At 32.1% G+C, this 20871-nt stretch overlaps 1 protein-coding gene across 4 annotated transcripts in view; it reads right to left on the reverse strand.

The window, feature by feature from the left end:
* The window catches only part of LOC103571650 (chitin synthase chs-2), a 52051-nt gene that overhangs the window by 19004 nt on the left and 12176 nt on the right, over positions 1-20871 (reverse strand). For all 4 annotated transcript variants that reach the window (XR_008403528.1, XM_053738291.1, XM_053738290.1 and 1 more), the window contains one exon: positions 19312-19546. Coding sequence is in view for 3 of the 4 variants with exons in the window: in XM_053738291.1 (XP_053594266.1) it covers positions 19312-19546 (235 nt within the window). In the remaining variant the exon portion in view is untranslated. The remainder of the gene's footprint in view (positions 1-19311; positions 19547-20871) is intronic.

Raw genomic sequence — 20871 nt, forward strand, 5'->3', positions numbered from 1 at the left:
AAAAGATATACGCTGTTAAACATTTTATTTTTTTTCTATCTGCTAACTATAGGCTCTTAAAATATATTGTTCGCGCGATTTTCGAATTTTATGTCTCATTCATGCTTTTTTTTTTACCAATTTAATATAGTGGAAACCTAAAACATGCAAACCTTCTCAATAAGACAATTTATAGATAAATTGAGAAAAATATAGATAGCCCGAACTGGGAATCGAACCCAGACCATGTCGGTATCGCGCCGAGTGCTCTACCAGTTGAGCTATCCGGCACTATACTATATTCCGTTCAATTCGATCTATAACTCATTGAGCCACACCGTCCATCGTACGGTATTAACACCAATTTAATATAGTGGAAACCTAAAACATGCAAACCTTCTCAATAAGACAATTTATAGATAAATTGAGTAAAATATTTACTTCTCCAATAATACTCAAATTAACTACGAATCACATATTGACCTTGAATAATTTGTGAAAAATTAAATTTATCGGAAAATGATAAGACACTTTTGTTGTAGATAGTTCAATTTTCCACAAAAATATTAATCAATTTTTACGATATACTAATTGCCTGGTGAGTGATGAAAATCCAAACTTTGAAAAAAATTTTTGCTATGTTATTTCGACGGGAAATTGAAAATTGCAATACGGCAGTTGTTTATTTTAATATTGAGACCTCAAACTCTCACAATATTTTTTTTTTCGTCATTTTTAACAATATTTTTGATATAACAAAGAAAAAAAAATTAGTTCAATTTTTTTAAACTGTTCAATATCTATATTAGGGTATGTCAAGAAGAAAATTTTTTTTTGGTCAGGTCTTATAGTCTCAAAAGTATCTTTGGGAACAAAAATAAATCATCCTAAAATTCAGCGCGATTTCGAATATTGAGCTGAAAGCTTGCAAATTTATTTTCCCACTTTAAATTCAGATAAAATGGTATTTTTTTAGTTTTTAAAGGAAAAATAAAAGACATTTTTTTTAACTTTGATTCTCAGATTCTTATTGGAAAGTAAATTTTCTACAATAATGTCCTAAATAACTATGTTTGAAACAACAATACGATAAAAGTTACAAGCGTTCCATGTTCAAAAAAACTTTTTTTTTTATGCATATTTTTTGTTTTTACTTATCTGTCATTAAATTCATTGTGGTCTTTTTTTATCTTTAATTTTTAATCTTCTACAGAAAATCAAGTTTTTACCAGATATTATCATTTCATCGAGCTCATAAAGTGAAAGAAAAAAAATTTATCAAGTTTTCGAGGTAAAAAAAATAATTTAAAACCGTGACGAGTAACTTTTTTTATCTGTGTCAATCAGTCGATGAAATAGATTTTCTTTAAAAGATTGCAAATTAAAATTAGAAATAAAGGGACCACCAATAATATAACAAAAAACTAAGATTAATCATAATAAATAAAAAAAAAAAATGTTTTTTTTGAAACTTAAGAGGCTTGTAAATTTTTTGAATTGTAGTTACGAGCATGTCTATTTTTGACATTTTTATATGGAATATAATTTTTTATAAGAGTATGAAAGTCAAAATTGGAAAAAAATGTTTTTTTTTATTTATCTTTGGAAAGCTACAAAAAAAATTTGTCTATTTTAATAGGAAATTGAACTTATTAACCGCCAGCTCATATTTCGAAATATCGAGCTAATTTTTTGGGAGGATTTTTTTTAGGTCCCAAAGGTACTTTAGAGACTCCGAGACCTAAAATGAAAAAAAAAAAAATTTTTATCACAACCCAATATTAATTCTACCCTGGCGGTTTAGAATTACGGTGGAAACACGGTGGGTTTGTTACATTTTACCACTGTGATTACGTGATGTATCCACCGTGTATACACGGTGTTTCCACTGTGATTACGCGGTGGATACACCGTGGAACCACGGTGGTGAAATGGCACAAAGTCACGGTGGATACACCGCGGAACCACAGTGGATACACTGTGTTTACCCTTCCACGGTGTTTCCACCGTGATTCAAATCTGCGAGGATACCTGTTCATAATTTTTTTCAATTAATAGTTTAAAGTACGATAAATTTCGATATCACTTCACTTTTTTGGCGAAGCTATTAGACTTATAATAAAATGTCACAGGACATTATTTGTAGATAATTTTATTTCATACAAACTGGCTTTCAAACATTATTCGAAAAATTTTTCAATTTCCATAATTTTTTGGACTAATGTAAATTAAAATAAATATATATTAAAAGGGATCTTTGCACGCACAAAAAGTCAACTTACAAATTTAAAAATTGTTTGAAATTCAAAAAAAGTATTTTCAGAAATCGCCAATGAAAGAATAATATTCAAAAGTATAAATGAAAATAATAAAAGTATGTGTAGAATGAATTGAGATTCATAGTAATTTAAAAATTTTTAATTTCCGAAGCGATTGAGAAAAGTTTTTATTTAGAAAGGTATAAATATTAAGATACTTACTCTCTAAATCTGAAACAGTAACTATTCACTGTTTCACAGTTAAGTATACCACGTGGTATACTTATAGTTGTAAAATAGTGCATATACACTGTTCTTCAGTGGTTTTCACTGTTTCAAATTTAGAGAGTATAAGTTATAAATTTCGAAAAAAGTAAGCATGAATAAAGAAGGGTACTTTCCTACATTTTTTTGGTCAGTTCACTTCTCGAATCTATTGATATAATACACGACTATGTAACGAAATAGTCGTACTTCCAATATCGCAAAACATTTAAATCAATGTGAATATTTAGAGTTGAACTGCACAAAAAAAAGAATTTCTTGGTGCAAGAAACATTTTGTATTATGAATTGAAAACAAAAATTTTTCTTGGCTCAAAAATTTTTTTCTCGCCTAAAAAATTTTTGGGTCTAGTAAAAATTTTCTTAGAACAAGAAAAAGTTTTTTGCACCAAGAAATCCTTTCTTTCTGTGTGAAACAGCAAAGCTTGAAGTAACTATGGAAATAATATTATACTTTTATAATTATTGACTTTTCAGGCGTTATAAATTATAGTTCCAACGGAACAGAAGAAGAGACACACCACGGTATAGACGTCTCACCGAATATCGATGTGGAGCTACCAGAGCAGGGTCCTGCTAATTCTGAAAATGATTTTCAACATTGTTATTCAACTGACACGTTGATACAAAATTCAGACTGTGGAGAAAAATATTCTGAGTTTAATGATGATAATAATGACAATTATTACTCATTCCACGAGAATGAAGGTGACGAAAGCCTTTCATGTGAAGAGAGTGTCAACACTCAAATAGATAATGTTTTATTATCATCATTAAACCAAGATAAATTCTTTCACAACCAATCTGATAAGATTTCGGGCGCATCAAGACAATATCCAGTATGCCACGGGAAAGTTATTGTCAATAAGGCTTTTTGGGAGAAACATTGGTCACCAAATGAAGAGTTGAATGAATTTAAGTTAAAAGCGGGATGGACAAATGACTTCAATGACCTATTAATAGGTAATTTACAAAAGTGTATGATTGTATTTCACGGTCACAGGGGATTGAACCCTCGTAAGAAACTAAGGTATTACTTGTACATCAAGAGCATATGCAAAAATTCTCTGTGTACTTCATTTCAATATATCTGTGAGCATCCCATCGTCAGTCCCTACGAAGATTTGCCCTTGAAAATTTTTTCTAAGAAGCAAATTTTTCATGATGCTGAAGAGATACATCGCCGACCAATAACAGGAGAGAAAAAGGCGATCATCGCTGAAAAATTGAAACAAAGGAATCCTTCTGTTGTTGCTGGTTCTATGCTGAAAGAAGTCCCGAAAAAAATTCTCAACGAGGGGAATAGGAACAATGCGCCAAGTGGCTAGATTTGCCAAAAAATATCAAGTGAAAACAACACAACGAGCGATTTGGATCCAGATTGGAGAATTTATCTCGACAAATTGAGAGAGAAACTAACATCTAATCCAAAATGGCAATAACCAGTGTACAAGTGCTACATTCAGAACTGTTGCATTTATCCGCTCAATATTACGCTGTTTACAATAAAGCAAATAGATTACGTTGTTTCTATAAGTAAGTCAAAACCTCTCTTCTTGCATTTGGATGCAACGGGAAAAATTTGTGCCAATGCTCCAAACACTGGGAAGAGAGTTTTATACTTTGCGTTAGTATTGAAAGGGGAAAGAAATGATGAGATCGGAGCTCTACCAATCGCAGAATATCTGACCACCAAAGAAAATACTTATTCAATAACATCGTTTTTAGGGCAGTTCATGACTGCTCTAAAAACTAGGAATAATTTCATTAACATCGTGCGTAAAATTGAAACAGATTATTGCATTGCTGAAATACAAGCAATATCTTTAGCTTGCAATTATATGGACTTAAGTATTTATCTAAAAAACATGTACAACTACATAAGTGAAAACAAAGTAAAAGAAAAAGTCCAATCAATAACTGTCATCCACATGTGTTCTGTGCATATTTTAAGAGCGATCACAAGAAAAATACATTCTTTTACCAAAGAAAAACAAGTGTGACAAGTAGCAAAGATGTTCATCACAGAATTAATAATGTGTGAGACAATTGAGGATGCAGATGAAATATTTAAGGACTTAACTGTTGTATTTTGCAATCCGCACGATGACGAAAGCGTGACCAACGCGTTAACAAGATTACGACAAATATACGACAACCTTAAAAAAGAGGAAGAAACAACAAATAATAATGAAGAAATGGAAGAGAACGAAGCTCTGGATGAAAAAAGAAGCAGCGAAAGTTCGGATGTTGAAAAGCAACAGCGACACGGTTCACAGTTTTATCTTCATTTCACAAAATTGTTTAATGACCAGAAAATAATAATTCAAAGTAATGCAGATAATATGAAAAGCTCCGACAATAATATTGTTAGCAAAATATATTATTTTCTGGAATTTTTTTCATATTTGCTAGAATATTATTTTCCTTTTATTCCGCTTTGGTCTGCAGTTATAATATCCGAAGCTTTTGGCATCCAGAGAGACTCCAATGCACCAGTTGAGGTGTGGTTTAAACACTTAAAACACACAATCCTTGAAGAAAAAACGAACATTGCTATTTGTCGGCTAATTGGAACCTTAGCCGATGAAAGTGAAAAATCGTTATTAAAACGGAAATATTCTCTCGTGACGGACCGTTAAAGAAAGAATCGGTTGAAAAAAACTATAAAACAGGAGTCCATGAATGACGGAGAAGCTATAGAAAAGCTGGCAAAAAAACGAAAAAATGTGCCCTGGGATTTGGCTAGCGAAAGCTGGAACAAATCTGGGAGAAATGTTTATTTCGTGAAACTGAAAGATACGAATGAAGCTAAAGAAGCGAGAATTAAAGAAAAAAGAGCGCGGGCCGAAAAATTGCTAAATTTGGAACATTCTGCAGTAGGAACAGCAATGAAACTAGTTAGAACCGATGAATCTAACCCGGAAATAGATTCATTCAGTGAATCAAAGGAGCAAGAAAAAGGAGATGAAAATATTGTTCAAAAATTTAAAGCTGTCAAAGAAGAAAAGAAAATTAAAAACGATATTGATATTTACAATTTAAAAACGGAAAATAAATATCCTGACAATTTCTTTACCAGAACTATCTGTTTATATGGAATTATTTTAGGGCCAGAATCTTTGGTAACTTTACAGAAAAATTCTGAGATCGATGACAACGTGGTGAACACCTACATCCACATACTGCAGGAAGTCGCAGACAGTAGAAAATTTAAGTGTATGTTTTTCGAAACATTCATTCCAGTCTCAATAATTAATAACGGCGTTGAATCACCAGGATTTAGTAAATGGGCTAAAAATTCAAAAATTTGTCAGTATCCAGTTTGGGTGATACCAGTAGGGGCAGACAACCACTGGACATTATTAATAATGAACTTTACCCACAAATGCATAATTCACCTCGACTCGTTGTACAGAGAACCATCAAGTACAACACATGCTCTCGTGGGCTTCAATCGTAGCGAGCAGTGAATACTGCACATTTGAGGAAAATGACATGCCACAAGTTAAGAAGGGAATTGCGGAAATAATAAATGGCCAAAAACCACCAGAAAAAAAAAATAATGAGATAGCTAAAAACCGAGACGCCATTTTTAGTGCGCAAAAAAAAACGGAAATATCCAGAAGAAATATGTAGATTATTCAAAGTTGAATAAGTCAAGACAGCCTCCGTTGGGGTCCCAATCGACTGTAGAATATTGTGCGTCAATGAAAGAACTAATACTTGTACCAAAAGTGCACAAAACTCGAAAAAAAATTTGATATAAAATAAAACAAATGTGACTAAAAAATCAGGTTGTAGTGATATAATTTATGTCCTTTTAAGGTCTACCGAAAGAATTTAAAAACATAGTCGTAAGTATATTGAATAAATAATTACGGACGAAAAATTCAGACCCAACCATTAACATGTGACATACGATTAAAAATATTCCTAGTAAAAATTCCAGGCTCTCAATTACTGAATTTTCAGCGTCCTTCCAATAAATTTCAATACAAATATATGTATTTGTTAACTAAATGTTTAAGCAATAGTGGCCCTGACTTTTACTGTCTATTTTCCTACTCTAGTACCATCAAATAAAATTTCTAGGCCTTTAATTATTTCATTTTCCGCGTCCTTCCAATTTATTCCAATGGGAATATATGTATTTGTTAACTCAATGTTTGAACAATGGTAGCCCTGACTTTTACTGTCTATTTTCCTACTCTACTACTATCAAATGAAAACTCCAGGCCCTTTGTAAAGTGAGCGAATAAACTAAAATAGATCTAGTTTAGGCGTAAGAAATTAAATAATTAAAAATTATACAGTTTTTATCAATAAATAAATGAGAGATTTATTTACACTGATTTACACCTTAAATTGTAAGAAATTATGATTCATAGCGAAAGCGACAAAACAGACACGCGATAGCGAATGCAATTTTAGTGATAAGATTCACGTATATAATTGACACGTGGTCAGAGCGATTATCTAAGCAGCAATTATTTATAATATAATTATAAATCACAAGTAATTAATTTACTCTCAGTAAATAGCAGCCTTAGTATACTGACTAAATAAAGAGAGAAATTAGCGTAGCGGGTTGATGTAATATCACACAAGAATTAATAATCGAAGCGGTTTCCAGAGCACGAGGTAACAAGTAGCAAAGCACGTTGTAGAATTCTAGATGGTAGCGTCGTTGAGTCGTCGAGAAGCTTGGTGTCGACGTGGCAGCCTTGCAGCATATAACGAATTTTCCCATTGGCTTAAAAGCGCGCCAACAGGTAGCAGTTGATAGCGAACTCTCTCATTGGCTGACCAATATAAAACGAATTACGTGATTGGCCACCTTGTAGCGGGTTCTCAAGGCGTCTTGACACGGTCCTGAATTAGAAATTGTATGTATCGGGCCCAAATAGCGAGTGACCCGGCACTATTCTGACCTTCAGTCAGTAGTGAGTTCGGCAACTCCCGGACTTAGCGGAAATGCACGAAGCTTGATTCAAATTAGCCAAGCTCGTGACTGAACACCCTTCATTATTTTATTTTCCGTGTCCTTCCAATGTATTCCAATGGGAATATATGTATTTGTTAACTAAATGTTTAAACAATGGTGGCCCTGACTTTTACTTTCTATTTTCCTACTCTAGTACCATCAAATGAAATTTCCAGGCCTTTAATTATTTCATTTTCGGCGTCCTTCCAATTTATTCTAATGGGAATATATGTATTTGTTAACTAAATGTTTAAACAATAGTGGCCCTGACTTTTACTGTCTATTTTCCTACTCTACTACTATCAAATGAAAACTCCAGGCCGTTCATTATTTCATTTTCCGCGTCCTTCCAATTTATTCCAATAGAGACATATCTATTTGTTAATTAAATGTTTAAACAATAGCGGCTCTGAGTATTGCTCTGTACTGTCGTACTCTATTGCTGTTAAATGAATTTTTCACGCCCTCAAATATTTTTTTTTCTGCTATCGTCCATTTTATTTCAATAGAAACAGTTGCATTTGTTTAGTCATTGTTTAATCAATGGTGACTGTCACTAATGTATTTTGCTTATTCGTATAAACAAATGAGATTATTATTGCCCGAACTTTTTGTAACTTCAAATATTTGGAGTGATATCTAATCGTTATTATAATATCGTGACAAATTTTGTGCCAGTCGCTAACATTGCGGTCCATTTCAGTCTGATTATGACTCTCCAAATCTACTAGATGCTAAGTCGAGATTCCAGTTTCAGCCTCATCCAAATCGGACGGTTTTAAGAATTTTAATTTTCAATTTCCGTCATTTTTTTATATTTTTCAGTACTCATCAAAAAACTCATCCTCCTCAATTTTGAGACTTTTTTGATCATTGGTTTAAAAGATATGAAATTTTCAAAAAATCCGATCATTTCATGGTTTTTTTGTTATAACTTTTTGAAACTTTGTTAATAAAAATTTGTTATATAAAAAAACTCAGAGAATAAACAAGTTTTGTTTTTCCATGTTTTTTCAGAAAAATAATACAAATAATGTTTTGGAAAAATTTTTCCGCGTTATTTTTGAGTTTTAAAACTTTAAAGTCGTGTTCGGAAAAACATACATATTTTGATTTTCCTGAAAATTTTTGTCAACAAACTACTGTATATTCCACAACTTTTCAGGTGGTTGCGATCGTGGGATCTCCATGGCTACTATTTTTTTTCGATTATTGAAAATTGAAAAATTTTTTTTTCTGCTATAAATTATTGTCCGTACCGATTTTTGACACTGTGTACTTGTTTTAGGTTTCCACTATATTAAATTGGTGTTAATACCGTACGATGGACGGTGTGGCTCAATAAGTTATAGATCAAATTGAACGGAATATAGTATAGTGCCGGATAGCTCAACTGGTAGAGCACTCGGCGCGATACCGACATGGTCTGGGTTCGATTCCCAGTTCGGGCTATCTATATTTTTCTCAATTTATCTATAAATTGTCTTATTGAGAAGGTTTGCATGTTTTAGGTTTCCACTATATTAAATTGGTCTCAGAGCCCTGAGAACACCGTGGTGTCTACTCCGCTCTTGGTCAAAACCATCTTTATCTATCTACTAATGGTCTGACTCGAGATGTCTTTAAAGGGTTTTTTAGTAGATATGAACAGTTCCTTCAACTCCCCTCGCGTTGCTTGACAAACCATTAGCTTCCACGTTTTCTTCAGAAGGCATGTAGGAAGCAAACAAGGAATTATTTCTCGCCTCCGCCCATTGCCAAATCTCCCGTGTCAACTCCGTAAACTCTGGATGTCTCGTGCCGCCCATCTTATTAACATACTCTATCGCGGTTGTGTTGTCTATCCTCAATAATATTTGCTTTCCCTTTATATTTGACGCCAAAGCTTCCAGAGCTAGTTTGACTACGAATAACTATTTAAAATTGATGTGCCACCTTGCGTGGTTCTCATCCCAGAACCCATGAATACTACTTTGTCTATCCGTTGCACCGCAACCAGAGTTTGAAGCATCCATAAAAATTACTTTACTGAAGTCAACCCTTCTGATTCTACTACTGCCTAATCTTACTTTTTCCTCCCACCAGAGTAAATCTGGTAATAGATAGTCTGGGATAATCACCACTGACTCATAATCAAAATTATTTTCCTCCAGACAAATATTTTTGAACCTCTCAAGCGGCCTTAAATACAGCCAACCGTAGTCAATGTCCGGACATGCGGCAACTAGCTTCCCATTTAGCTCAGACAGTTCTCTAATTGAATGTACCTGTTTTTGCATAAAATCCCTCAATAGTTTGCTCAGATGAACGTTCTTGTCGTTCGTCAACTTCACCAGCAGATTAGCTGTCTATCGTAAAACCCTGAAAACTGCATCTCTTTTCCGGACGTAAATTACTTTTCTTTTTGTTTATCAAGAATCCCAACGTCTCTAGAAGGCCCACCGTGGCCTCAACATTTTTTAAATATTTGTCTTTCGAATCCTCAACACATAGAATGTCATCCAGGTAGACTACTGACTTAAAGCCTCTAGCCCGCAAACATTTCATTACCGGCTTTAGTACTTTAGTGAAAACGTAAGGGCAAGTGCAAAGACCGAATACCAAATATCTAAACCGATAAATTTTTTCTCGAAACCTAAATCTCAAAAATGTTCTGCTCGACGGATGTACTAACAATAGATAGTATGCATCCTTCATATCTAAGTTTGCTAGGTAGTAATCCTGAAAAATCAGTCCCCTAGCCGTTCTTAAATATTCCATCTTAAAATGAGATGGAGTTATAAACTCATTCAGAAGTTTAAGGTTTAAAATAAATCGGTCGGACCCATCTTTCTTCGGAATTAAAAAATATGATGATAAGAATTGCCCTTGCTCCCAGCTGCATTCTTCAATCGCGCCCTTATCGAGTAGTTTCTGGACTGCCAGCTCAAATTTATGGCTCTCATTATCTTCAATTGTTACCCTGGGCTCTTCCACCTGAACCACCTGTCTATTAAACGGTATTTTATACCCTTTTATGCAACCCTATACAAATTCGTTTTCCGTCATCTTTTCTCAAGATTCATAAAAACAGCTGAAACACCCCGCGATTTTACTTACTGGAGTTATTGGGTCTTGGACTTGAGATTTCTCACCGGACGACCCGTGTTCCTCGCACCTTGTTGGCTTTGTCTGAAGGGCACCTTCTGATTCTGGCGAAACGGAAGGCGTAGACGGAACTGGCCCCAGCTGCCCTGTTGAATGGGACCGGGCCTGCGTCCCACGGGCGAAACGAGTTTAAATTCTTATTCTGATTGCTTCCACTTCTAGTCACTGTCTTGGGAGCGGACACCATCTTCTCCACTGCCTTTATCGTCTTAATATTATCAACCAGATCCTTACCAAACAAAAACTCATCTGTTGTCACTTTTTCTAGAATTTCTTTCCTCGCTTTTTCGAAGGTGGGTATTATTGTTGCCTTCCTAGATATTGACTGCCGATGGAAAACGTCCACCAGAATATTTGAAGCCTCAAACAATTTTTCAAATGTATCCTCAACATCTATGCCCTCAGTTTCTGTTAACAGAGTCGAAGTCACCGAGCCTACCGCCATCAGTGCTGACCCAATAGCGTTTTGTGTTTCCATTCTGAACAAATCTTATTTGTTAGCACTGGCTGATAATTTTGATTCTATCGCCAGGTTCATTTTTGGGGCTTCGAAACCCTCTGACCTCACGTATTTTGTCAATAGTTTCTCTTTCTCCTCTGCCTCAAAAGAACCTTTTGCCTCCGATGGGTCCTCGCCCAAGATGTTTTTCAACTCTTCTGGCAGACAATTTTCCAGTTTCCTCCCCCTCCAGGTCTACATTCTCGTTCTTATCTACAACCAGAAAAATAACAACTGTGACACTAGTTCGGTATAACACCACTAGTCAGTGACTCCTCAGTCTACCATGACTAACTTTCTATATCTTGTTGTTGAACACAAGCGCATAGAATTAATAATCATTATTAATTATTTACCAATAATTATTGCTCATATTTGACAAAGACCTAATTACTGATCAGTTCTGCCGCTCCTGCAGACGCTACAGCTTTCTGTCTTGGCACGTACTGCATGTCAAGGTGTAAACGTAACATGTGAGTGCCGTATGCATCCATGGCGTATCTAGTGGCCGTCTTACCTTCCGTGTAAGCGCGAACCAAGTTCCGCCATCTTTTTTTTTTTTGTTTACACTCATTAACGAAATATCGTAAGCCAGTTACCTTTTTCCGAATCAGATCCATCATCGTTCTTTAATAACTCCACTATTTTCGATAAAGAGTTTTGATTCCCGTCACGAATCTCTCCTTCACTCTCATACTCTGACCCGTCCTTATCATCCTGTTTCTCGGCGTTCTCTCGCTCTTTAAGCGGCGACTCTATCCTGCTAAAGCTTCAATCAAACCTTTGTTTTTCCTCTTTGACATTTTAGTCCACTTGTTATTGAGTTAATTATTATTAAAATAACTTAATTATTATTTTATTAGCCGTAAAAAATTACTTTGAATGTTAACTTGATGTTCAGTCTAGTGCACAACAAAGAGATATGAGAGACATAGGGGGAGTTCGAGGTAAGAGGGCCTAATTTGTTTTGGATTACTCTAAACAAGTTGTGCACTCTAGTGACAATCGAGGTAACTACCTGGTAATAAATATACTATTATTATTATGAATCTCGAAAACGAGGCTCGTAGTATAATCTTACATTAACAATTGTTTTATGAACTAGAGTACTCCTTAGTTGATATAGCTCCGTCGCTTTATCGAATAATTATATGATATTTTATAACTCCTGTAATGGTCTTAGCTGAATTATAGAGCAAATCTAATGTTTCCTTTGCTTCGAAATAGTTGCTTCTCAATAAATCAAAACATTTATTATAACTGCTCATAAATAGCACTTACTTTTGCTTACTGATTTTAAATCCCCACTAAGAATAAAAAAATATCGAAATCAATTTTTAATATATAAGAAAAACAAGAGCACAGTGTCAAAAATCGGCACGGACAATAATTTATAGCAGAAAAAAATTTTTTTCAATTTTCTATAATCGAAAAAAAATAGTAGCCATGGAGATCCCACGACCGCAACCACCTGAAAAATTGTGGAATATACAGTAGTTTGTTGACAAAAATTTTCAGGAAAATCAAAATATGTATGTTTTTCCGAACACGACTTTAAAGTTTTAAAACTCAAAAATAACGCGGAAAAATTTTTCCAAAACATTATTTGTATTATTTTTCTGAAAAAACATGGAAAAACAAAACTTGTTTATTCTCTGAGTTTTTTTATTTAACAAATTTTTATTAACAAAGTTTCAAAAAGTTATAACAAAAAAACCATGAAATGATCGGATTTTTTGAAAATTTCATATCTTTTAAACCAATGATCAAAAAAGTCTTAAACTTGAGGAGGATGAGTTTTTTGATGAGTACTAAAAAATATAAAAAAATGACGGAAATTAAAAATTAAAATTCTTAAATCCGTCCGATTTGGTGTGGAATGCCCAATATATATATAATAATAATAATAATAAAAAAAATAATAAATAAAATATAAAGCAAAAAAATAGTTATGCCAAAAAAGGCAGCTTAATTTTTTATGAATTATCAGTTTTCAGGTCTTATTTTTTTCAGTTATTACACTTAAACGAAAAGAAAAAGAAAGAATGCTTTTCTTACTTTTAATTGCAGATTAAAAAAAATTTTTTTGTATTGGTTTAAAAAAAATACATTGAAAAATAAAAAAAAATCGGTCTGTCGGTTGACCCTGCGGGCCAGCCCCATAACTTCCCGCTGCTTTCGAGCTACTTGAGCTCGAAAAATTGTTGTAAATACATTTTCGAGCTCTTCAATCTTGAAAATACTTTTGTATGCTTTTGTTTTCGAAAAAAAACGTTTGTTACCATTTTTTCTCGAACAATATCTCTCGAACGAATAAACCGATTGAGATATTTAAGGTGGCAATCGACGTGTTTTATCGAGTTCTACAACTGATCGGATTTTAAAATTGATTTATCGAGTCGTCTTTGAGAAATTTTCAAAATACTAAAAATTTTTTTTTTTTCTTTAATTCTTTCGACAACTGTTTCTTAAAACAATTGACTGATTTTTATGTTTGAGCTGCCATTCGACGTGGTTTATGAAGCTTCAGAGAATATAAAAAGTTATCCAAAAACATTATTTTTGAAAAAAGTTTATTTTTGGAATATCTCCGAATAAGCCGGACCGATCAAATTTTATTTTTTTTCTAACTTTAAGATATTCGCAAGCCGCGTCGAATGACACCTCGATAATCAAAATCGGTTCATCCGTTCCAAAGTTATAAATATTTACATACGTACGTACGTACGTTCATACTGAGACAACGTGAATTGTCTTCGTCGTCCTCAGCCTTGCGGTTCCCGATTTTTTCCGTCTCGTTGCCGCCCAAATTTACTACGTCATAGTGCCATGGTCACATGACTTAATTTTCACGTCGACGCATGTCCGTAGGGGTGAAATGGGGACAGAGTTCAGAGGCGAGTCCCAGACCCTCAATTATCGGTCAATCACTTCGATTCTGGATCCCTTAGTGCTTAGACTTATTTTGTTTGTCGATTTGCGATACTTATTTTATATTAATTATATTGCTATTTCTACTATTACTCTGGCAATTTTACTTACAATATTATTTCATTACTTCTTACAAATTGTTATAATTATTCTAAATCAAGTTTTGAATACAGTTATCAATATTGTACGTTACCGGCGATCCACTCGCGATATTAAATAATAAATTCTGTGTAAAACTGCGCCATTCCACGTGGAGGAATATTGTATCCGACATCTACGAAGATATTTTATATATTGTTAATTGTGAAGCATTTATTGTAAGTAACTGAATTTTATTATAATTGGCAATAAAACTTGCATCTTTCTAATTAATTCCTCTCACTCTATCTCTCAATCATATTATTTATTTTTCTATTTTACTGGTAAGAATTATTAAATCGTCTATTAAGAATATTATTAATTAAGTAAGAATTGATAAATCTATTTATCATAAGAAATCTATTGATAAATAATAAGCCGTGAGGTAAGTTGGTAAATTTTACATACGTTGCCGTGTTTGAATTAGTGCGGGTCTTTGTTTTGCAAGAACCCCAGCCCACTGCTCTGTCCAAGTGAATCAAAAATTTATTAGAGGTCAGCCTGCCAGGGTTCAACCCGCGAGTCCTGGTGGCTGCTGGTTAAAATCGCAAAGAGGAAAAGCGATTTGTCTCAATAAATACATACATACACTCGGACATCATCGTGAAATTAGTCAGGATAGCTTCCTAGAACCTCAAAACATCAAGATCCCTTAGAAATTCGATTTTCGAAGGAAATTAGAGTATAAAAATAATTTAAAAAGGCAGTCGACCGATAGATGGCGCTCCGATATGCTAGATAATAATAATAATAATAATAAAAAACAAAAATATGGCCGCTATATTTTTTCACGAATTGTCAGTTTTTGATTTATATTAACTATGATGAAACCAAAAAGTTTTGAATAGTGGTTTTCATAAGGGTTTTTCTGTTCAAAAATTCAAGTGTAATAAAAAGAAAAAAGATCAATCGGTTGTGTATTTTTTTAGTTAATGTGTTTACCAACATCCGTACATACTGACGGACGTTACAGGATTCGTTTACATTTTTTTTGTTTTTTTAATAATTATTTTCAAAAAAAGGGACTTGGAATTGTATTTGTTTTTTTCCTTCATAAATTATCTTCCAAATGGTATGAATTTGAATCTTGTTCAGTATATTTGAACGAGTGTAAAATGTTGTCTACGTGAGTGAATCAGCTCGGATCGAGAAACCGTTAGTTGAACACATCTCATTGCTTCGCAAATGAGTTGTGCAATTGAAACAAAAAAATTCAAATTTCGATCATTTTTGAGATTTTCAAAATTTGTGAGTGACTTCTTAAAATGTTTTATCGAACTGATTTTTGGAGGGGTTTCTGAAAACATCTTATCTCAACAAATTTCCAAGAGACTTGAAAAAAAAAATTGTTGGTTTTGTTGGGTCACCCTAATATAAATATATACATATATATTAGGGTGGTTCATTTGAAGCGACTATTTTTTTTTTCGCTCCATTGACGAAATATTATTCTAGACTTAAAAAAAAAATTTTCCACCGAATTTGGGCCCTTAATTTTAATTTTAAGTACTCGCTTAATGAATTTGAAATTTTCCCATTTAATTAACACGTAAATTATTATTATTTTTTTTTTTTTTCAATTATCTATAACTTCGCGGCATTTCATGATATTGAATCGATAATAGGCAGAAATGACAGAGGAATCTTTCCTCTTTGAAAGTGCTTGTAGTTAATTTGCGTTTTGTAACCGGCCTCATCGGTAAAAAATCTTAAAGCCAATTTTTCTTGAATTTCATGGTTTTTTTTTTATTTTACTAGCAAGCTAATAACTTTAGAACAAAATTGTACAAAACTTTTTTTGTAGGGAATTTGATTTCCTACAAAAAAATGCATTTGCGCCAAAATAGTAGAACCAGTAGTTTTCGAGATAAATCCAATTATATATTGCAAAATTTTTAAAATCGCTGTTTTATCCGAGATTTTAGTTCTTTTTTTATAAAATTATGGCCGAAGAAATATATAATGTATAATGGTAAATACATCATCAAAAAAATGTCATGTTATATGAAACTGTCTCCTATTATACTTAATTCAATCTTTTCTTACCCATACAAAGTTTGAAAACCGGCCCTTGGATGGCCCATCGCCGAGTGAAGTATGATAATTAGCGGCCAGTCGTTGAAAACTTTTAATGGTCCATGAACAGCTGAATATATAAATGACAACCCTTGTCCATTAATGGCGCTCGACTATCGGTCAATTAATGGCAGCCGGCAATCGGCCAAGTATGCAAATAAATTTTATTAAATGAATTTTTTTTCTATTATTATCCTAGTAAAGTTCATGATCATTAACGTTTAGATTATTTAAGTAAGGTAGATGATGTTGACAAATCTCGATGAAAAATTCTGCTGAGCTCTGGGCACCAACTGCCCTCCGTTATTTACAACTAACAATTAAAATATTTTTTAGTTCGTTATTATTTGCAATCAATAACCCCAATTTTATAACTTTATAATAATTAATTTAATAAAAAAATAATATATTCATTGTTATAATAAATGTAATTTTCGATAATGGTGGTTGAGCAAGATAATAATTTTTAAAAAATTATGTAATTATAATAAAATAGTACGAAATTATTTTTTATTTTTTTTTTTTTTTCTAAATAATCGAAAATATTAATTAAACTGCTTATTATATTTTATAAAATCAAGTGGTTGTAGTGGAATGAATAAGTAGGTCAATTAAAAATATCCGTTCAACATTAATAGGTCCGTCCAGTAGCTATCGTTCAGACCTCGCAATCAGAAGGACGGCTGTTCGCGCCCAGAGCTCAGAAGAATTTTTCATCGAGATTTGTCAACATCATTTACTTCACTTAAATTATTTAAACATTAATGATCATGAACTCTACTAAGATAATAATAAAAAAAAAAATTTTTTTTTTAATTTATTTGCATACTTGGCCGATTGCCAGCTGCCAATTAAGTGTAATAGGAGACAGCTTCATATGACATGACATTTTTTTGACAATATATTTACCATTATATATTATATGTTTCTTCGGCCATAATTTTATAAAAAAAGAACTAAAATCTCGGATAAAACAGCGATTTTAAAAATTTTGCGATATATAATTGGATTTATCTCGAAAACTACTGGTTCTACGATATTGGCGCAAATGCATTTTTTTGTAAGAAATCAAATTCCCTACAAAAAAAGTTTTGTACAATTTTGTTCTAAAGTTATTAGTTTGCAAGTAAAATAAAAAAAAAACCATGAAATTCAAGAAAAATTGGCTTTAAGATTTTTTACCGATGAGGCCGGTTACAAAACGCAAATTAACTACAAGCACTTTCAAAGAGGAAAGATTCCTCTGTCATTTCTGCCTATTATCGATTCAATATCATGAAATGCCGCGAAGTTATAGATAATTGAAAAAAAAAAAAAAATAATAATTTACGTGTTAATTAAATGGGAAAATTTCAAATTCATTAAGCGAGTACTTAAAATTAAAATTAAGGGCCCAAATTCGGTGGAAAATTTTTTTTTTAAGTCTAGAATAATATTTCGTCAATGGAGCGAAAAAAAAATAGTCGTTTCAAATGAGCCACCCTAATATATATTACATAACATGACAATTTAAAAATGACTGTTATTAAATTGTTATTTAACAATTCTGATATTATCCGAAAAAAAAAATTTTTGAAATATTTGTGTTACTACTTTCTCTCAAGAAAAAGCTCGATTATATTGATTATGGCAGTATTTGATATGGACTCTAGAGTTCTAGAGCTGATTAAAGTCAATTCACAAAATATGATAAAAATCCTTGCTTACACTGATAGAAGGATTTGTTTAGGAGTAATAAATTGATTTATTAAATTTTTCTCAACTGACTTTTTTGGATTTAACAAATATTTAGTAATTATTAACAATATTTATTATAATGAAATAAGTAACTTCTTTATTATTAAGAAATATTTTTAATGCTAACAAAGCCTTATTAACATAAAAGAAATATTTGTTAGCACCAAACAAGGCTTGTTAATATTTAATAAATATTTCTTAGACGAATTTGTCGGTAGAGGGCTACACACGAGCCTGTAGTGGTGTACAAGTATTAAAAAAGCTATATGTGTGTGTCGTTGCGACGTCATATTGTTTACTCCGTTCTAGCTTGCATTGTTGGTTAAACGTAACCTACAACTGAAGCTTTCATATACTTAAATAATATTTATATCAGAAGTATTTTGTAAATTGTCATCCATATTATAACTATGAAAATATGGAAGCCTTGTTAATTTTATTCAGTTCAATTTTAATCAAATATAAAACCATTAAAAACACATGTACTATCAAACGGATTTTATGTTATTTCTCAGCGTAGTTTAACATAAGAAATTTTAATTTGTTTATTCTAGTTATAGTGTTAATTACTATGAAATTGTATTTTGAAATTAAAAGAACAGAAAATTTTATACGATGGTTGTTTTAGTTATTTTTGTTTATAAATACAAATATTAATGAATGTGTGTAGCTGCATGCAAAAACATATATAGATATATATTCTTGAACTGTGTGATTTTATGAATTAAATTTTAATAAATAAGTTAATAGATAATTTCTTAAATATAAAAAAAAAATTTGTTCAAATAATAAAAAATATATTAAATATAAAATATTCATTTATTAATCATTAAAAAGTGATTCATTAAATGTTAAAAAGTGATTTATTAAATACTAATAAATCATTTTTTAAATGGAAAGAAATCGTTTATTAAATATTAACAAATCGTTTATTAGATGCTAAGAAATATTTATTAAATACAAAAAAATGATGTTTAAGAAATGATTTGTTAAATATTAATAAATATTTCTTAAATAAAGCTCCGTTAAGAAATAATTTGTTAAATATTAACAAATCTTTTTTAATACTAAGAAATCCTTCTATCAGTGTATATAAAATAAAATAGATTTTCATAGTTATATATAAGATGTACTTGACAAAACATTCTTGTATAACTTATTCACCCTCATAAAATCTCTACAAGAATTTATGAAATCTATTAGATTCTAGAAGATTTTTCAAACAGAGATATTATTTAGACTAACTCTGGCGTAAAAATTGAAGTTTTCACTTACTTTCAAGATCGAAATAATCATCGATCTGAACATTATAGCGGGCTTGGGTAAAGGACATAGCTGATTGACAAAGGTCAAGCCTTAAAATACTTCCAATGAATTGCATCATTTCTTCTCCAGTTTCATGCCACATCGTGGCGCATGCATATATTTTTGTTACTCTATCATTATATAATATTCCAGACAAGGTTTGAGTGTTTTTTTCAGAATGTTTACTGCCTTCTTCATAAACTTCCTAGTTACAAACAAAATAGATAATATTTTCAGTAAGTTGAAATTTTAACAGGCTGAATTATTAAAACTGGTAATAACTCTGGTGAATAAAATAGCTATTTTCGATTCAGGCAAGACCAAGCATGGATCAGGCATGAATCATGCACGATCAAGGTTTAAGTCATGTGTTATCATGCAAAAAATAAAATCAAAATCCAATCGAGCTTCAATCGGATTCAAGCGAAATTTTTACCTAGGGATGATCCAACATTTTTTTCGAGCTCAAGGAGTTAAAAAACAGCGGAAGTTTTGGGGCTGGCCCGCAGGGTGAACTGATAGATCGATTTTTTAAAATTAATAATGTATTTTATAACTTGAATTCTTTTTATTCATTAGTAAAAAAAATCTAATTACTCAATCAAAATTGAATTCAAATAATATTTAAGTTTTTGCAACCCTGTTTTCAAAAGATGTTAAGAATCGTCGTGAACTGAACGAGACAGGTCAGCCTAGTAGACAGCGGATGTGCTTGATAACACGATGGTCACGGGTTCAAGACCCGTCACAGGTAAATTTTCAATAGTTCTTTTCAGTCAGTAAATATTAACTATACATCAATACTAACAAAATAAGTTGATTCAAAATTGAATTATTGTTATTTTTATTTTTTTAATAATTCTAGGGATTGTACTCGGTCAGGCCTGATCATGCATGGTCAAAAATGATTATACTTGTTCAAGTATGATCATGGCTGACGAATATTCAGGCACGATCATGCATGAGATTAACGCATGATCATGCATAATCAGGTCCGATAAATTTTTCCCTGGTACACTGTAAAAATGCTTTAGATTTATTTACGAAAGAATATATATTAAAAATTGCTAAAAAAGCAGATTGTCAACCGATTAAGTGCTATTGTCCTAAAGGATCACCCACTCAACTAATGACTCTCGCCAATGCTGCTTAACGTTTGATATCACTGGATTATCGTATGTTCCTCTAGTGCGCTGTTCATGTATACGAACAATCAATGGCATTACTCAACTCACATGATCGAATTGATACATTCTACATAAATAATACACTCAATAAAATGAATTTGATTCTATGCATAAATTAAAATAAAATTAATTAGATGGACATCACGTCTTTTTGTCTATAAACTTGTATCTATCTATTTATGAATTAATATCGAATTACATGTAAACTCATATTAACTAAAATTTCTCCGCGGTAAATATTTAATTCAAGCCAAGTATTTTTTTTCATATTCGCTGCTTCAGCCTAGTCACGTGGAAGCAGACTATCCTCCCATTTCCTTTTTTCCGTCTTTGCCTACCGTGC

Source organism: Microplitis demolitor, chromosome 4 (assembly GCF_026212275.2).
Source record: "Microplitis demolitor isolate Queensland-Clemson2020A chromosome 4, iyMicDemo2.1a, whole genome shotgun sequence".
In the NCBI taxonomy this organism is placed as follows: domain Eukaryota; kingdom Metazoa; phylum Arthropoda; class Insecta; order Hymenoptera; family Braconidae; genus Microplitis; species Microplitis demolitor.